Below are 20,048 nucleotides of genomic sequence, written 5' to 3'. Positions count from 1 at the left end.
ATTGAGTAGATGACTGGGTGGATAGATTTGAATATAAGTGAGTAAATGGGTTGGTGGGAAGGTGGATGGGTGGGTGGATATATGAATGGATGTGGAGTGTGTTGGGGAGTGTTTAGGGGTGCAGGGAGTGTATGTGTAGGTGATGGGTGAATGGGTAGGTGTATGAACAGGTAAATGATTGAGCTCGTGAGTGGGTGGATGAAAGGATAGATGCATGGGAAGCTGGGTAGGTTGGTGAATGAATAGATGCGGAGAAGTGGGCAGGTGGGTGGTGGGACTGGGATTATTTTATCTCACTTACAGATACATTTTTAATGAGTGCTCCTTGATGATGAAGATAATTATAGTAAAAAGAGTGATGGAGACAATTTTTTAACCTACAAACTCACTATCTAACTGCCCATCTGGTATCACCAGCTCCTTCAAACCCACTATCTAAATTTGAACCCTCATCATCTACCCCCGAAAACCTGCTCCTCCTTCTCCAAAGCCAAGAATTTAGCAGGCATGAAAGGCCAGAGTTCTACCCTGTGCTTCAGCCTCAAAAGAAAACTAGATTCCCTTAATTCCTGGTGATGTTGAATGTACGAGTGGGCTTTTCTCTGTGGTGGTGTAGGCTAGGTATGCTGGTGGTGGTGGTGGTGGTAAAATTGGTGGTGGTGGTAGTGATGGTAATTGGCAGCTGTGACAATTGGCTGATTACCATGACAGCAATAATGACAATATAGCACTAAAATCACACAAAGCCTACCCCTCTGCCTAACTCAGAACACTTAACAGTGAAATGTGGAGCTGGATGGTCTCTAACTCTGTCCCAAAGTCATGGTGGCCCTGATCTCAGTATTAAGGATCTGGAAGATCAGGATTGAGTGTGGCTGAGACCTCTCTCCACTCTACCCACCCCTGCCATAGCTAGGGGCATGGAGACCTTAGCAGGTTGTACCTTCAGCAGGTCTTTGGCAAAGTCTTGGCCATCATTCAGCTGGTCCAAATTGGCAATGAACTGCTGGCAGGACATCTTCTTGCCGATGTTCTGTAATGGAGAAATGGTTTTGCCTGAGAGTAGGGGTGGAGGCTGGTGTGGTTCCCACACCCTGCCCTGCCCAGCCAGAAGGGGTGAGGCAGCATCATGGGCAGGAATGGAAAACACTGCCTGTCTTTCCTTTTGTCTCCAAGAGTTTACAAAATTCTTTTTTACATTCAAGATTCTATTTGATCATCAAGCATCATGAGAGGTTGGGGTTCTCCTCAAACCCAGATGAAGAAGTCAGGTTGGATGAAGTATTATAATAGTTGACATTTGACAAGTGCCTATATGTTCCTGGTATTGAACTTGACATGCATTATTTCGTTTCCTTCTCACAACAAGGAGGTGAGATGGGTGTTGTTATTATCCCAACTGACAGGTAAGAAACAGGTGCAGGAAGGTGAAGTGATGTGCCCATGATCACACAGCAAGGAAGTAGAAAGGCTGAGTGTGTCTGACACCAAAGTCCATGCTCTCACCCGCTACTCCATGGTTAACTCTCCCAAGGTCACACAGCACCAGGACTTGAACCCAGGCCTCTTGGCTCCTGAGCAGAAGCTCTGTGTATTCCATCATAACTGTCTCACCCTCTCACCTGTACAGAGGGGCAGCAATACCTCCAAGAGGTAGATGAAGTGAGAGAGAGTTTGGTCTTATGAAAATCAAAAATCAATTTCACCAACACATATGGGTACCCCATGCTGAGCTGCGCTGGCACCAAGGGAACCCAAGCAGATGGTTTTACTTCAGGAGGTACAAACAGACGAAATGCTAGGAATGAATGTACCCCCAAGTTCTGCCTTCTTTTTTAACCACTGAAGAGCAAAGGGAGTCCAGCCCTCCGAACCCAACACCTGATACTTTCAGACTCTCCTTGCAGTATCCATATTTGAGGAAATACTGGATGGCACTCCATCTTTGTAAAGACAAAAACCCTTGAACATCAGATACTTATTGGTGTAGGATTTTGTGGATTTAGGTTTGCTATAAGGCAGTGTTTCCCAAGATTTACCTACCGATAGAAACAGGTATTCCCCAACACAGGATTTCATAATCAAATAAGTTTATTTACATGTTTCAGAGTCTTTAACATGCTTATGTGTGTTGGGTGTCTCCAAGGCAAAGATCCCACGCACAATTTCCCAAATTTATTAACCTTGGCACCCTCTCAGCAAAGAGAATCTCTGATCATGTAGGACACTCACATACCATAGAAAATAACTCAGAAAACAATATAAGGCTTTAAAAGTAGTTGACAAGCAAGAATTTTCTACATCTTTCCAAAGGCTTCAGGAAAAAAAATCCTATGTGTGCCTTGATATAGTATGTTTTGTATGTTTATGTGTATAAATTATATGCACATGTATGTATATGCATACATAGCCATTTACATGTGCATTCATAGTAGAAGATTATGAGGGCAATATTGATAATACTGTCTGAGTTCCACACACACTGAATGGCCCCCAGCCATCAGTCAGGAGTGCAAAATCAAAAAATAACCAGGCAGGCTTTTTAATCCTAGTAACAACAGACTATATCACAGATGAACCTTCCAGCAAGGCAATTTGCTGGTCAAAATATTAATAAAACATCTGAGTAAAGGCATTGGAGAAATATAAAAGCAGTGAAGACTTCAAAGGTAAAGACCTTGCTAAGAAGGGAACTATGGAGAGGTGAGCCCCACAAGGAGCAGTTTTTCTCCCTGAAGCATCTGCCAGTTCACAAGCAATGGCCAAAAGGCTGATCGACTGAGTGGTCTTATAGGACTGAGAACAAAAATTAGAATTCAGGGCCCACCAGGGACAAGGGGCCCTGGGAAACAGCCCAGTCATACTTCATCAAAAAAGCTGAAATTAAGAAAGGAAATACTAAAGGGAGTTCTTTAGACAGAAGGAAAATTATCCCAGATGGAAGCATAGAGAAGCAGAAAGAAATGAAGAGCAACGAAAAAGGGGCCAAATCTAAATGAATATTGATTGTGTAAAGCAATAATAATAAAGTTTCCTGGGGAATAAAATATAGAGGGAGATATGATAGGCAAAAGCATGATAACAGCAGTATATAAATTGAGAGGACAAAAAAAGAAAATAAAATAAATTGAGAGGGCAATAAATAGAGTTTAAGTGTTTTAAGCTTATTTCATTGCTCAGGAAGTAGTAAAAGTACTTTAATAAGTCAAAGATGCATAGTGAAAACCACAAAGAGAATTCTAAAAACAAAATGCACAACTAACAAACTGAATTCCAAAAAATACTTAAATAATCCAAAAGTAAGTAAGAAAGAAGGGGGAAAAAACAGAATAGATGTCAAAGAAAAAACAAATAGTAACCTGGTATGTTTAAACTCAAATATATTAGTAATTCATTAAATCGTCAAATAAAAAGGCAAAGATTATCAGACTTGATTTTTTTTTAAAGTATATGCTACAAAAGATACATCTTAAATGTAAGGGAACAGAAATCTTGCAAGCAAAAGAATGGAAAAATATATAAATGCATATAACATTTATATATAAATATATAACACTAACAAAAGAGCTTCAGTATAATCACACTAATATCTGACAAAATAGACTTGAAGGCAAGCAGAGTCTTGATAAAATATTTGCACATCAGTGTTCACAGCAGCACTGTTCCCAGTAGCCAAAAGGTAGAAGCATCCAAATATCCATCAGCAGGTGAACATATAAACAAAATATGGTATTTGTATATAATGGAATATTATTCAGCCTTAAAAAGGAAAGAAATTCTAACACATGCTACGACATGGATAAACCTTGAGGACATTATACTAAGTGACATAAACCAGTCAGAAAAAACAGAAATTCTATATAATTTAACTTATAAGCAGTATGTAGAGTAGTCAAATTTCACAAAGACAGAAAATGAAATGGTGGCTGCCAGAGGCTGTGGGGAAGGAGATGGGGAGTTATTGTTTAACAGGTATAGAGTTTCAGTATGGGAAAAGAAAAATTCTGGAGAGTGTTTACGCAACCATGTGAATAGCCTTTCCACTACTGAAATATACACTTAAAAATGGCTAAGATGGTAAATTTTATGTTATGCATATTTTACCACATTTTTTAAATAAATTTTTAAAAATTAAAAATAATAGGCAAAGGATTTGAAAAGACATTTCTCCAAAGAAGATATACAAATGTCCAAAAAGCTCATGAAAAGATATTCAGTATCATTAGTCACTAAAGAAATGCAAATCAAAACCAAAACCTACCTACTAGGATAGCTATAATTTCAAATAAAATAAAATAAAATGAAATAAAATAAGTGTTGGCAAGGATATGGAGAAACTGGAACACTCATACATTGCTGGTGGAACTTTAAAATGGTTCGGCCACTGTAAAAAACAGTTTCACAGTTCCTCAAAGAGTTAAACATAAAATTACCATATGATCCAACTCCCAGGAAATGAAAATGGGTATTCAAACAAAACTTGTACACAAGTGTTCACAGTAACATTATTCACCGTAGCCAAAAGGTGGAAACAACCCAAAAGCCATCAACAGATGAATGACTAAGCAAGGAAAGTATATCTGAGCAATGGAATATTGCTCTGCCATAAAAAGGAATGAAATTCTTACAAGTGCTATAACATGGATGAACCTTGAAAACATTATGCTAAGTGAAAGAAGCCAGACACAAAATACTACATACTGTATGATTCCATTTACATGAAATATCCATAACGGGCAAAACCATAGAGACAGAAAGCAGGTTAGTAGTTGCCGGGGACACGAGGGAGGAAAGAATGAATGACTGCTAACAGGTACAGGGTTCCCTTTTGGAATAATGAGAAGGTTCTGGAACTAGAGATTAGTCATGGTTGCACACCACTGAATTGCATACTTTAAAATGGTTAAAATGGTAAATTTTATGTTATGTGTATTTTACCACAATAAAAAAAATTGCCAAGGAGATACAGGATTTTTACAGTACGATTCAGAGATTTGATCTTATAAACATATATGGGATATTATAAGCAATAACTGCAGTATACACTTTTATTGCAAGTCCACATGAAACATCTACTAAAATTGATCTTTTTCTGGACAGAAACATAAGACTCAACAAATGGCAAAGAAATGAAATCATTCCAAATAAGTTATCTGATTTAAAATATATTAATAACAATGACCAGGCAAAAAGGCATGTGCCCAGGAAAGAAAAAAAAAAAGACAAGTACCTGGATCATTCCAAAGCCCAAGGGAGGTGGATAAGTTGGGACCTCTGCGTTCCCAGCTCTTCTTTCCCCCTGCCACCCCCATTTGGATCAACGGGGCCTCCCAGCCTGCCCTTGACCCTTGAACCCATTCCCACAGCCTCTGTCTCCCAGCAAAAAAGAGTTATGGCCATTCCAGCCACAGACCCATCCCCAGGCCTGGGATGTCTGAGGAGAGAGTGTGAGGGGAGGAAGAGAAGAGAGAAGCACAAAGCAGGGGACGCTGCTTCCACGAGGGTCCTTTGGGGAACTCGCTCTAACTCCAACAACCAGACCTCAGGCTAGGGGCTTTACTAGTGCTATCTCCTTAAGCCTCACAGGGACTGTGCAATGAGGGAAACTGAGGCTTAGTGAGGTGAGTAACTTGCCCCAGCCCACACAGCTATCAGTGTGGAGAAACACAGAGCTCTCCCACTGGCACCCCCCGCTCCTGATAGTCAAGCAAGCCTGCCTTCCAGAGAGAAAGACAGAATTCCCAGTGTCTCTTGGCCACTAGTGTGGACAACCCTGCCCCACCCACTTCCGAACCATGAAGGTGTTGATGTTTCCCTTCAGTGGGGGGCATTAATGTGGGGCCAGAGCAGCCAAGCTTGGGGTATTCTCTGCCTGGGGGTTCGCTGAATAGTGGCTGTTGCCCGCTGAGCAGCTCTTAGCCATGGGGAGGGGCATCCAGGGCTTGGCACAAGAGTGCCTGGGTCCTGAGATTGCCCTCAGGCCCGGTCAAGGGTGGGTGGGGATGGGGAGATGGAGGGGTAACGCTTCTCTCAGGGTGCACTAGCAACACCCGCTCTCCATAAACAAAGTGAGTCAGTCTTGGGGGAACATGAGCTTCTAATGGGTGTTAGCTCCGGTGGCATTCCCATGGCATACATACATCTTCCCAACCATCCACACTCAGGCCATGAGCCCAGGTGGATATAACCAAAGTTATCACATGACTACTCTTCCTGCCAAGGTCACTGAGGCTCTCACCCTACCCAGGCCAGGTGCCCCAGTGTGCCCATGCCAACTCATGCTGCTATCAGCCCGTGGCCTTCGCATTCTTGACCTTGCAGGGATCTGTGGACTGAGCCTTCAGGCTCTCCCTTATTTACATTTTAAATAAAATCCTTCCTTCAAGCCAGGCCCTACACTTGGTGCTACGTGTATTACCTCTCGGTCCTCCCCAGGACCCTGTGTGGAATCACTACACCCACCTCACAAATGCAGAACCTGAGACCCAGAGAGGACCTGTCTCCTGCCCAGGGTCACATGGCTAAAACATGGAGCTGAGAATAGGATCTGAAGTCAGATCTATTCCAGTTCTTTCTTCCACCCTACATGCCCTGGGTAACTCTGGAACCAGACACGCTGGCCCGTTGTCCCAATGAGTCACTGAAATATCCCCAACCCAGCAGGGGGCTCTGATGACCTCTGGGTGAACAATGATAGGGCAGTGATTGATGGGACCAGACACAGTGATGGGGGACATGGAAGGGGAACATAGAGATGGGGTCTAGGCTCACAGGGCATGCACACCAGTGACTACACTTACCACCTGAGGGAGGGCAAGGAGCCCAAAGAGGGGGTCCCCGGAGCAGATGGAGGGAAAAGAAGGAGTTATTGAGTTACAGCAGCATTGACACAGCCCAGGGCCCGGACCAGACACAGCCTCATGGCCCACTCAGGCACCCATATGTCACTTCACTGTCTGCCTAGGGCGTGGCACTTCAACAGGCCACATTCAAGCTCATAGGAAGAGGGGTGGAAGAGCACATGATCTTTTAGCAACATCTGGCCTGGACACGACTAGGAGCGTGCATTTTACTTTGCACATTCCAAATTCCCGTGTGCCTAAGCTGTCCTCACTGCCCTGCTGGGATGGGGATCCAGGCAGACCTCAGGTGGATAAACGAGGGCAGGACCAAGTCTAGATGCCAAGCTGCTCGGCTCCCAGGTCTGCTAAAAGAAGCATGGCCACTGAGCAGGGGGTCTCAGGAAGGGGGCTGGAGAAAGGGCTGGTCTCTGGACGACCTGGGTGGGTCAGTGAAAGGACACGCCCCCTCCCTACCTCCCCAACTCACATGTCCGTGCAGGTCCGTGTTGAGAAGCATCAGGGCACAGGTGAGCGTGTGAATCCCATCTAAATCAGAGATGATGGCACCCTCAGTGTGAGGACCCACTCATTCCCACCCCAGCCATACACAGCCAGCCTAGAAGCCTTGGAAACAGGAAGAGGCCAATCGCCTGCCAAACACACCTCAGGGCCCGGGGTCTGAGCAATGTTGCCTGCCCCACCCCCACTGCGGCACTGGAGTCACTTGCCTGCCCTCAGAGAACACCTGGCCACCCTGGGCCTGCTCTAGCCCAGACTCCTGCCTCCTGTGGCCAAGCTTACATTGAACTTCAGACCCAGAAACGGCTCTAGGTCCCAGGCCATGGCCTGCATCTCCTCTAAAAACCTCCTAGTCCCCTGTCCCTGGGACCCAGGTCTACCCATAGGGCAAGTCCTGCCCCTAAGAGGACCCCAGCCCAGACCCCCACACCAGGACTCCCACCACACTGAGAACTGGCATTGTGACAGGGGACCTGGGAGAATGAAGACTCAAAGGATTGAGTATAGGATGGAGGACTTTCAGGCATGGGGAACGACAGTGGGCAAGCCATTTGGGAGGTTGCTTGCCCAGCAGACAGATCCATTCCTTGTGCCAGACTTTATTCACTCAATGTTTATTGAGCAGGACAGAAGTAGCAGGTGGCCCAGGGGCAGGAGGAAGCTGGAGTCTGTCTGGGAGGGGTTAGGTGAGTCAGGAGGAGTGGGGAAGGTGACCATACCTTCTGAGGTGCTGTCAGCAGGGTTGCACTGGCAATACCGGTGGGAGAAGTGTGTAAGAACTCGCTCGCGTTCCTGTGTCTCCCCCATCAGCGGGAAGGCCTTCAGGAAGGTTCTGAAGGGCAATTCAAGGATGCTGAGGACCTCCCAGAGCCTCTGATCCGTCTGGGTACTCACTTAGTGTAGGAACCCCTGACACACACACACACACACACACACACACGCCCAAGGGAGCCAACCCTCTGATGCCCAGCATCTAAATCCAGGGAGGCACCCTGGCCCCCAGGGTGGCTTCTGGAGCATGGAGGCCATGGGGCCTAGCAGGCTTTAGAGTTTCAGCCCATATCACCATCCAAGGCCCTTTTGAAAGTAGGCAGGGGACAGATTTTGAAGGACAAAGACAGAGAAACACCTCAGTGACCGCATCAGCCCCTTTTCAGGGTAAATGCACATTCATATCTCCCTCCTCTATGCCTGGGCCTAGACCGCCCATAGCTGCCCCCTCAGACTGCTCTGCCTCATCATTCCCTCCCCCACTCTATGCACCACCAGCTGAGCCCCAGGCCCAACCCTGGCCTCTCTTACTCTTCCCCCACCCCAAGTCTGAGCTGTCACCAAGTTGTTCTTCTCCCCCAATCTCAATCCCTCCTCCTCCTCCCCTACCTTCATCATGCACCCAGGACACCTGCAACAGCCTCCAGACAGGTGCACCCCCTGCACCACCCCAACACATCTCCCTGCAGACACTGGATGGTTTTCTAAACTCACATGCAGTCAAGACTCACCCCTGCTTAAAACCCATCACTGGCTTCCCATATCCCTCAGAATAACAACCAAGCTCCTCACATCCTGCCTGGCCTTCCTGACTACCCCACCTTGCTCCTGTCCGTCCAACCTCACGCTCACCTGCTACCTGCCCAACCATCTTCACAGTCTGGACAGGACAGGCATTGCCTCTGAGCAGACAGGGCCCCTCCTGGAAGGCCCTTCCCTCCTCTGCTGGGCAGCTCTGAATCCCTCTCAAGGCCCAATTCAAAGATCACCGGCTCTCAGGAGCCCTGACAGCTATACCAGAGGGGTTTAGAAGATGGGGCTGGGTCCTTCACCTGGGGGAAATTGCAAGTTGAGACAATTTGGGCTTCTATCTGTCCTGGGTTCGTGACACTAGTTTGTTCTTAATTTTGCAGTGGTTCATTTGGTTTCTGTAGTGCCCACTTTGCTTTATCCTCTCTCATGGTGCCCCTAAAGCACCCTGGGACCTGTGAGCCCCATCCTGGCTGGCCCCTACCCTCTGAGGCTTCCCAAGGCATCCAGAACCACTGACCACTCTCTAGTTCAATCTCAATCAACTGTTGCACAAAAACACTCTATCTGTCATCTAGTTTTCCTCCTCTCCTTGTGTCTCCTGCTCCCTATTCTCTTCCTCCCTGCTGGTCCCCTACTCAGGCCCCTCCTTCTTCTCCTCACACTCCACCAGGACTTTCTAAACCCCATTCCCCACCCCAGCTTTAGCCTCTCCTACTGATAAGCCATCCATCCCAGCTCCTACTCCCCAGCCCAAACACCCCTTCCCTGGGATCTTTGCCAAGCCTCAACCCAGCACAGCCACTCCCAAACTCAGGCCTTGTCCTCTCTCACCTGGCCCTCTTCAGACCAGATCAGGTGTGTTCAGGGTGGTATGGCTGTAGACTGGCCCTCTTCAGAAGCCTGCACACGTCTGGATTAAAGGCCACCAACATGCTGCTGTCAGCACTGCCTTCCAGATCTGCTTTACACCCGGCACCAGCTGTAGCTCCCCAGCGCCTGTGCAGCCCGGTAGAGCCTTAATCTACCGGGCTGACATACAAGATCCTCCGGCCCAGCACCCACGCCTCTGATGAGGAGCTGACCCACCGAACGCCTTCCCCACTTATCCTCCTCATTCCAACACAAACTTCAGCCTTGGCTCAGGCTAGAGCAGCCTGCTGCGGACCAACACATCTACTGAGAATGATGAGAAAAGCCAGACAGAATACATCACTCTTAAGCCATCAGGAAACTACTGACAGAACAAAAACTAAAAGGGCCCCGAGTCTAGAGAGGAGAGCTGAACTTGTCCGCAGCTGCTTGTTCCCTGGGGCACTGACGATTATGCGCACAGGCAGGAGGGAGAACATTTGGTGGCTTCACAGAGCTGAAAGGACAAACCCAGAGACTTGAGGAGCTGTAAACAGACGGCCAGTTTTCGTTTGAGAGATTTGCCACATTCTGAAGATGTGCGGGGCAGGATGTACAAAGCTCAGCAGAAAGCCTCTGAGAAGCAGAGGAATTTGGTTTTTGAGTCTCGCCTCACTAAAGAGACAAAATTAGGATTCAAGACCTGCCAAAGGGAGAGGTCTCCATGAACACACTAAGCTCCCCATGGAAAGGTTGGTGGGCCTTCTCTCTGGAATCGAGTGAACCTTGAACCTCTTCTCAGTTCAGCCCTGAGTGGATTAGGACCACGCCCCCTGCCTCCCTCTAACTGCCTAGCAAAGACAGGGCAGGCCCTCTCTAGAGGCACATATAATGATCCAGAGCCGCTATGAATCTATACAAAATGCACAGCATCTAACTGAAAAGTTACTAAGCATACAGAGAGACAGGACACATGATGGAAAACCAAGAGGGAAAAAGAGACAACAGAAACAGAAATAGATAATGCAAATATTGGGGCAAGCAAACAAGCACTTAGAAATAACCGTGACTAAAATGTCAAGAAAGACAAGGAAAAAGGGAGAAAACAAGTGGAATATGGAGAATGCCCCCAGAGAATTAAATCTATTAAAAATTTTGTTAATAAAATGAAAATTCTAGAACTGAAAAATATAATAGAAAGTAAAAACTCAAAAAAATGGGTTTAATGCCATATTAGACACAGAAAAAGGGTAAGTGAACGGGAAGCAGATCAATAGAAAATATCCCAACTAAGCAGGGAAAAAGGAATGGAAAATATATTTTTTTGAAAAGTGTAAGAGACAAGTGGGACATGGCAAGAAGGTCTAATATGCATGGACCACCCAGCTCTTAGCTCAGAGACCGCTATTCCTCTCCGGAGGTCTCTGGCCTGGTATCTCTCTGCCGGTCTGGCCACCAGGCCTGCTAGACACTGGGCTGCATCTTCCCACTCCATGTTCTCTGCTCCCTGGGGCTTGCAGGCCTTCCTGAGGGCTAATCTTTGGATCCAAGCACCAACGGGACTTCAGATCAAATCTTCTCTCTCAATGACTGCAGGGAAGTCGGGGGTGGGAGTCACCTCCTTTCCTCTCCTAAAGCGTCATGATGCATTCCCGCCTGCAGATCCTCGGCGCCCACCACATAGCTGGCACTCCATAGCTGCTGTTCTGATGGTCCCTCCCCAGAGCCTCCCCAGAGGGGTCAAGAGATTGGCCCAAGGTCTCACAGCAGGTTTGTGATAGAGCTGACATGAGAATCCAGACGTGCATCCTGGACCACCTGTGGGAAGTGCCGGGCCCCAGCCCCACTGACCTGAGCGCTCTGTCCAGAGTCAGGCCGGAGAAGTCGAAGAAGCTGAGGTACTCTCCAGCCACCAGCCTGCTGAACTCATTGCTGTCAGGAGAGCACGGAGTGTCCATGAGAAGCAAGGCACAACGAACAGTTGGGGGTACGTAGGCAGTGGCCCAGGATACCTCGACCCTCCCACCAAACCTGCCCACCCCTAGGCTGCCATCCCCTGTTGGCCAGTCAAGTTCTGACAGTTTGACCTTATAAGGGTGGGGTACAAGGAGGCTTCCTAGAGTTGGTGATGTCTCAGGCAACACCTACAGGAAGTAACAGCCAGCCAGGTGAAGGGAGTAGGCCATGGGATGAGGCAGAGTGTCCCCAATAGAGGAAACTGTGCGACACATCCAAGAAGCTACCAGCAGGGCCATGTGGCCAGAGCCAGAGAACAGGAACAGGGGCAGGAAGAGATGGGGCAGAGAACAGGGTCCAAGGGCCAAGGAAAGGATCCAGACATGATTCTGAGGGATTGATGTAGAAAGGGGGATGAGTAAGATGGTCAGGTCTGTATTTGCAACACCCTACCTGCTGAGTGGAGACCCACTCACTGAGGGCTACAGTAGCTGCCCAGGACAAACATAGGAGGGGTGGGGAGGAGAGAGATTTCAGAGGCAGAATCCACCAGATATGGGGATGGAACGAGTGTGGCACATGACAGAGTAGGTGGCCCCGGGGGAGATGTCCAGAGCTCAGGACAACAGGCAGGACTGGATGCCCCCACATTAGAGTCATCGGTGCAGAGTTGGTAAACAACAACACGGTGGTAGGTGGAGATGGGCCCATGCGAGAGGAGGGTGCACAGACAGGCCAGCACGCCCAGCACGGATCTGAGGAAGCCCCTCTTAAGGGTGAACTGAGGACAGAGTTGGTGAAGAAGCGTGAGCAAGAGCAGCCAAAGAGGCAGGGGTGTGGAGTCCCGGAGGCCGAGGAAGACAGTGCTTCAGGAAGACTGGCGTGATGAATTCTCGCCGAAAGAGAGAACAAATTTCCATCTGAACCTAATCAAACCTATGCTCTCCCTTCCATTTACCTGGGAAATAGAGGAACATGTGAAATAGCACCAGACGATACCAAAAACAAAACGGGGAAAATTCTTCTGGACAAACAGCTCTACTTCTTCAACAAATACGTGGCATTCGAAAAAGGAGAGGAACTATTCTAATGTTGTTGACTAAAAGAGACTTATGAGACATACTGGCCAAACGTAATGTGTGGATCCTGTTTGCATCCTGACTTGAATAACCATTTTTGAGACAATCGGATAAAATAAAACATTAACAATGTTAGAGATAATTAAGGAATTTTTGTTAATTTTCTTAAAAATTGCAACAGAATTATGATAATGTAAAAAAAATCCTATCAGTTAGAGACACATACTAAAGTATTTATGGATCAAATGATACAGTACCCACAAATTGCTTTAAAAGATCTCCAGTAAATGGGGGTGGGGGGCTGGGGGGAGTAGGGGAAAAAAGAATAGAAAAACATTAATAACTTCGAAGCTGAGTAATAGGTACATGTAGGTTTGATATATTTTCTCTCCTTTTCTGTGTGTTTGAAATTTTCATAATAAAAAGCTTAATTAAAGAAAAGGAAAGGAATGGCTGGCATGTCAACACTGCTGAAGGTGAGGTCTGGCAGTGGCTCCCAGATTCAAGACATAGGCTGCCACGGACCTGGAGGAGGGGCTTCTGAGGGGAGAGGGAGGGGAAGTAGCCGGCCCGGAGGGGCTGAATGTGGAGAAAGTAAGGGGACAGATGCCACCCAAGGTGGAAAATCTGAGGATTTTGGCTATGAGGAGGCTGGGGGAGGAAGACCAGTTGAGGAAGAACTTTTGTTTTCAGATGGGAAAGACTTAGGCACAATTAAATACTTATGGGAAAACTCTTATAGAGGGAGGGGTTGAAAAGACAAGGGATGATGGGCATCAACCATAACAAAGGCTTCTGAAAGGTATCACTAGGTTGCGGTTCACAGCCCAGCAAGAAGACGGGGCTTACAGTTGTGATTTCCACGCTGGGGCTGGGAGGACAGTGGCAGGAGTGATATGCAGGGTGGAGGAGGCAGGAAGGAGAGAGAAGAGGGGGATCCAGGAGCAGAGCCAAGCCTAGTGCCTCCCGGTGGCCTAAACCTTTAGTTAGCTCACACTTGGGGGTCTAGGTCTGAATTGTCCCCTTTAGCCTTGTGAGCTAGGCCTGCTTCTGCACATCTCAGAGCCTTAATGTGGGTGTTGGGAGGCACTCGGCAGAGAGGATAAAGGCAGGTGGGCGTGCTGATGGTCAGGCATGCTCAGGATGTGCCAGCCGATTTCCTCTGTCTCACGGTCCCTGCCTGTCTCCCATCTGGCTAGTTCCCACCCTCTCTCCCCTCTCTCCCCTGTCCAAAAGCCTGTGCTTTGGCGGCTTTGTCCCCTTTAGCCAGTCCCCGATAGACAGTGAATGGGGCTTAATGAGAACCAGGGACCCCTTCCCCAGCTCCTGAGTCCTAGGTATTCCCAGCCCAGGCCCAGGTGCTCCTCTCCCTGACCCCATTAGGCTATTCCCCACCCAGCTGCTGTGTCTTCACTACCATCCATCGTGGCCCCATAACCGCATGCCACATCCCACTCCCCCAACCCCTAGGGGCCGCTGTGCCACCACTTCCTCTCCCTGACAGTGTGGGCCCTCACCCAGGCAGCCCAGAAAGGAAACAGATTTAGGGCAAGGCCAGGAATGAGGACAGTGGCAGGAGGAGGAGTTCTTGGGGACTGTTGGGAGCCCCCTGAGCACCAGGCATCCCTGATAGAAGTCACCCACACCCCCCTCAGGCTGAGGAAGACATCAGGTTTGGCTGGGGTGGGGGGTGCAGCAGACGGACTCACTTTTTGCCCAGCTGCCGGGCGACATCACAGCGCTGGAAGCCCTCGAGATGGTAGAGGCGGCGAGCCAGGCGGCGAGCAGCTTCACTAACCCCCTGGCAGCCATTGGCCAGCGTGTCTGCGCTGCCAGGCTCCAGCCCCTCCGAGCTGCTCAGCTCTGAGTCCGAATCAGACAAGACATCCTTTACGCTGGGGTCGCTGCGGAGGGAAGGTCGGGGTGGAGAGGAGGGGCTCAGAGGCCCTGGGTCAGAGGCCCTGAGGAGGAGCAGGAAGGTCTCCCCAGGTCTCTGAGCAAGGAAAGAAGCTCCACTGAACCAGGAGGGGATCAAGTCAGATTTTCACAACAGCCCCTCAAGTAATATCACCAGATGCTCCATAAACCCACACACAGCTCTTTGGCCCCACCAAGCTGGAAAGACCTGGAAGGGCAGAATGGACCCTCAGGAGGAAGTCTGGGTGCAGAGGAAGGTCACGATGACCTTGGAGAGGGCTATTCGCTCTGGGCACCAGGTCACCCTAACTTGCTTTGCCGCCTCTGGGTCTGTTTCCCCATCTGTTCAATGGTTCTCCCAGCCCCCAGCCTGGGCCCTGCCTCACCTGGCCAAGTTCAGCAACTTGTCCGTGTCCTCCTCCTCCTCCTCCTCCTCCTCGTCCCCACCTGGGCTCCGGGGTCCGTCATCATGGAAGCCATTGGGCATGGCCGTGAGAGACAGGCGGCTCAAGACGTTCTCTGAGCGGCTGCTAGAGATGGAGCGCCGCAGGGGGCTGCGCAGCTTCCCATCAGCGCCAGCTGCTCCCGTGTCCCCCTCGGGTCCTGTGTCCCCAATGCCCAAGCCAGCCTCTGGCTCAGGGCTGTCACGGACCCGCTGCTGGATGAGGGGTGTGAGGGGGGCCTCAAAGCTGACACAGCTGTCGCTCTCGTCCGTGAGGCTCAGCACGTCTAGGGAGTCGAGGCTGCTATACTGGGTGCCCCGCAGCAGCTCTGACTCCACAATCTTCTCAAACGTGGCGCTGAAGCCGTCCCGCACATCTGGCTCTCCTGGGCCACCCAGCCTGCAGGATGCAAAGGCCAGTCAACATCCTGCCAGGGTGCACCCCGTCACAGGAGCTGGGGCTATGCTGATCTGTGCCTGGGAGCCCCCAGAAAGTAGAAACGAATTGTGTCCTGTTTGTTCTTTCAGCCAATACTTGCTGAGCACTAGGTGCCAGATGGTGGCCGGGGTACTGGGGTACAGCAGGGAAAAGGACAGGCATGGCCCATCCCCCAGTGCCCAACTTGTGCCTGGCCCACAGTAGGTGTCAGTGAATGGATGTGAAGCCTCTCCCTCCAGCCTGGCCCAGGGGGCTGCTCCCCCTATCACAACTAGTGTCACACTGAGTCAAATTTTGTTGTCCCCACAGCCTCGGAGGGTCTTAGCTTAGATGACCACATTCCAGCTCTCGGGCTTTGCCTTAATGTCACCTTCTCAGAGAGACTGACATAGGCAGGTCAACACCGCCCACCACACTGGCCCCCTCTCATTATTCTCCATCCTCAGGGTAGCTCTTCGTGGCCTCCCGCCCCTATCAGGATGTGTATTATGGTTGTTCCTTTGTTTTCATCAGTGCCCCAGAGCCACCCAACTCCCCCCACACAAGGCCAGAAGCACCCAGCACACAGCAGGTGTTCAGTAAACCTTGCTGCAGGGCGTACTGGGTGAATGAACAGATGGTTGTAGCCCCATGGCACACCACACAGCCTGAACCCTTGCAGGGCCCTGTGCTGCCCCCAGAAGAGGCCTTTACGCCGGCTGGTCCTTCTGCCCAGAGTGCTCATCCCTCAGACTGAAGCTTCCTTCCTTGTGCCTTTCTTGATGAGGTCTGCCCTGGCTGCCCTATTTATAACTAGGACCTGCCCTAACACCCCAGCCCCCTTTTCCTACCATATTTTTTTAAAGTGCTTATCCCCTTCTAACATACTGTATTATAGTTTATTTCATTTCATGATTTATTATGTAGCTCCCCACTAGACCATATGCTCCATGAGAGTAGGAATTTGGTATGTTCTGCTCACTGATGTATCCCCAATGCCTAAAACAGAGCATCACATAAAAATGAACCGAGGTATCCTGGAGGACTCATAACCACGGAGAGGCACAGGTGTGCAAGGAGGCCAGGGAGGGAAGAGGAGAGAAAGACTGAAGGAGAGCGAGGCCAAGAGAGAAAGACAAGAAAGAGACAAGGAGGGAGAGAGAGGGAGGAAAGGAGAGAGAGAGAGAGAGAGAGAGAGAGAAAATAAGAGATAGAGACAAAAAGAGACAGAAACAAAAAAAAGAAAAAGATACAGAGAACATAAGAAACAGAAGCAGGGAGACAGAATAGGAGAGACTGAGAGTAATAGAGCTGAAGAGAAACGAAGATAGAGAGAGTGAGAAACATAGAGACAATAAGAGGAAGAGACACAGGCAAAGAAAGAAGCAGGCTGAGCCTGACCCATTTCAGATAAATCAAGGCTCATCATTTGCAAAGAAGCACACCCTTCTCTTCCCCTGAGGATCTGGCTATGCGAAGCTCCTGCCCCTGCTCCTAGTGCTTAGTAGAGACCGAGCTGTATCTGAAGGACTGGGAAGTTCCCCTTCCCCTCAAATACCACCTCGGATCTCCCCAGCGTCTAAGATTTGGTCCCAGTGTGTTTCCTGGAGAAATGTATTGACCTGAGTGAGAAAAACCATCTTTTGCCCCAGTCCCAGCAGCTGGGACTGCAGCCTCATTAGACCTCCTCCTGCCAGAAGAAGTGGGGAGGTGGGCAGAAACCTAAAAGAGAGAGGATGCCTGGCCGGAGGCTGGGGCGGGGTTGCCTCTGCGGACCTCCAGGAGGAGGGGAAGGGAGGAAAGGGTCACAGAGCAGACACCCAAATCCACCCAGCAAAGGCACCTCTGCCAGATCTGTGCTGGGTCTTGGAGACACCTAAGCAATAATACAGAGCCTGTCCTTGGGGTGCTCTCACCTCATTGTCAGAACTATGAATGGTTCCCTCAACCCACCATCCCCCACCCTCTCATGCATCTGAACGGAACTGAGAGTTGGTTCCGGCAGGGGCTTGAAGACCATCAGCCCAGCCTCTGAGTCTCCATGTGCCCCTACCTTCAGCCATCCCAAATTAATTACGCCGCAGAAATGCAAAGAGTGTGCTCTGAGAAGCCCTAGCTCCCTGCCCACACCCCACTGTCAGCCAGGTGGCACTCTAGGACCTATATGGATAGAAATGCTCTTAAGGCCAGGCATACCCACAGGCACCCAACCCTGCATGATCACATTGCTACGCGAAGAGCCCTGGGTACACTCGGTCCTACACACTCACGCGCAGACCCAAATGTGCACCCATGTGTGCACAGGCCAGGCACACACAAACACCTCCCACTCCTAACAACACAGACTCATGCACACCAACATGCTCATGCATCCCTGTGCACACACCAATGCATAGATCAGGCACACACACGCATGCCCCACACACACAGGCTCACACACCTCCCACACACTTGCCTACCCAGGCCAGGGCCTGCAGCTGTGCACACTAACACTTCTATACACTTTCTATTCTCAGCCCACCCTGGAGTCTGATAGACCAGCAGTCCCCAATCTTTTTGAAACCAGGGACTGGTGCTCCTATGAGAATCTAATGCCTGATGATCTGAAGTGGAGCTGAGCCAGTTATGCAAGTGCTGGAGAGCGGCTGCAAATACAGATGAAGTTTCGCTAGCTTGCCAACCGGCGGCTCACCTCCTGCTGTGCAGCTAGGCCTCTGACTGGTACTGGTCCGTAGCCCGGGAACTGGGGACCCCTGTTCTAGACATTCCCCTGCCCCATCCCTACCCTCCTTGTCTGACACCTCTAAGACACCAGGTCTCTCTACTTCCTGCTGAGAATAATGAAAGTGGGGCTGTAACTCCAGTAAGTAGGACTGCAGTGAGATTCCTGGTAGAACTTCCAGATGGCACTCAGGGTAGCTGACAGGGATTAACCCATAAAACCTACTCTCCTGAGGTCAGTTGTGGAATTGGGAGATCCTCATCTCTAGGAAGTGGAGAGACGGGCCAGATGACCTTCCACATCAAGGCATTTTGGAACTCTAATGTTCAGCCTGGAATGGAGGGGGTATGGCCCTCCAGCCCCACAGATAAATGGCCCATGATGGTTTGAGGGTGGGGCGGGGTACCATAGGCCTGTTGGCCTTTGAAATCTCCTGGCTCTGTTTTCCTAAAACACCCAGAAGCTGGGCAAAACAGGGACGTAAAATTCCTGCTTTTATGGATGAGAAAAACAAGAACCAGAGAGGCTAAGTGGCTAGGCTCAGGCCACTAGCATTAGAGCAGCCAAATGTGGTGAGCCCCCATCCCAAGACACCCACTTACCCCAGCTGAGGGTCCTCAGTGTCTGGACAAAGGCTCCTGGAGGCATCATCCCCTTCTACTAGCCCACCAGCCCTCCAGGGCCTGGACTCTGTAGAATCTTCCAGAATGTTCAAGTCTGGCCCCAGGGCTAGGCCATTGGTGAGGGAGGGGCCAAGGCTGAGGCCATGGAGGGCCATATCTGGGCCCTTTATGGGCTCCCCAGTGTCCACCAGTGTGCCCCTCATCTCACGTCCTGTGCTGTTGTGGCTACTATTCAAGTCCTCATTGGCTTTCATTCCATTGTGGACCCCAGGCTCCTCCTCAGGCACGAGGCTGGGGTCCCAGGTGGTACCATCTTCCCCAGGCAGTACAGATGGGAGCTTATCCTCATCCATGACAGGCACTGCTTCCACCTGGTGCTGTCTGCTCCTGGGACTCCACTAGACCTGGCAGCAGATGAACAGATGAAGGGTAGGTCAGACAGGGCAGGTGCTATCGGGGGGAGGTCTAAAGCCTGGTGGAACCAACACCAGGCAGCCTGCATGGGGACAGGATGGCCAAGACGCTTTCTCAAAACCTCCTAGCTGGAGTCTGGGTTCAGGCCATGGTGTCCTCAGTGCCCTGCTCAGGCCAGCGCCACTCACTTCTCCCCAGCCATTCTGTGTGCCTCAGTCCTGCCTTCCCTATTAACCTTTCGGGTCTCTGTTGTGCCCTCCGGAATCACCAAAGCCCTCTGAGTAAGATCAAGTTGCAAGGGATTAGGGAAGGGTCCAGGACTCCTCCAAGCCCCCTTCCTCTTCCGCTGATGAGTGAGGGAGACAAAACCCAAGGCGGAGAGCAGCCAGTCAGCCCACTTGCCTCTCTCCATGTTCTCTCGTCCCGGCTCCAGGAGCCAGACAAGAGTGAATCTGTGGTGAATGGAGGGAACTGGGCCAGCAGCTGCGTTTAGAGGGAGAGTTAAGAGGGGAGGCAAGGAAGTCAACAGAAGTGCAGCTTTATCAGAACAGAGGCTACCCCAGAGAAGCCAAAGTTAGGCCCGGGTGGCGGCCATCCCGAAGCCCAGCGTGAGGCGCTGTCCAGGGTGCTGGGCGGGTGCTGAGCCACCGGGAGAGTGAAGCTGCCTTCGCTGCCTAGAGCCCAAAGCACTGAATGTGAGAGGAGGAAGGAGAAGGGAGGAACTCGGAACTCGCCCAGCCCTG

The 20,048-nt window shown here is 50.0% G+C and overlaps 1 protein-coding gene across 1 annotated transcript in view; it reads right to left on the bottom strand.

Annotated features, from left to right (window-relative positions):
• PSD2 (pleckstrin and Sec7 domain containing 2) overlaps window positions 1–20,048 on the bottom strand; it is a 114,629-nt gene that overhangs the window by 9,085 nt on the left and 85,496 nt on the right. The window contains exons 6-12 of the mRNA XM_039836273.1: window positions 18,871–19,295; window positions 15,073–15,528; window positions 14,479–14,673; window positions 11,586–11,666; window positions 8,081–8,193; window positions 7,330–7,388; window positions 944–1,033 (exon numbers count right to left, since the gene is read on the bottom strand). Coding sequence (XP_039692207.1) covers window positions 944–1,033; window positions 7,330–7,388; window positions 8,081–8,193; window positions 11,586–11,666; window positions 14,479–14,673; window positions 15,073–15,528; window positions 18,871–19,244 — 1,368 coding nt within the window. The 5' untranslated portion in view covers window positions 19,245–19,295. The remainder of the gene's footprint in view (window positions 1–943; window positions 1,034–7,329; window positions 7,389–8,080; window positions 8,194–11,585; window positions 11,667–14,478; window positions 14,674–15,072; window positions 15,529–18,870; window positions 19,296–20,048) is intronic.

Source organism: Pteropus medius, unplaced genomic scaffold, assembly GCF_902729225.1.
Source record: "Pteropus medius unplaced genomic scaffold, Ma_sr-lr_union100, whole genome shotgun sequence".
In the NCBI taxonomy this organism is placed as follows: domain Eukaryota; kingdom Metazoa; phylum Chordata; class Mammalia; order Chiroptera; family Pteropodidae; genus Pteropus; species Pteropus medius.
This window is presented reverse-complemented; position numbering and strand designations above follow the sequence as displayed.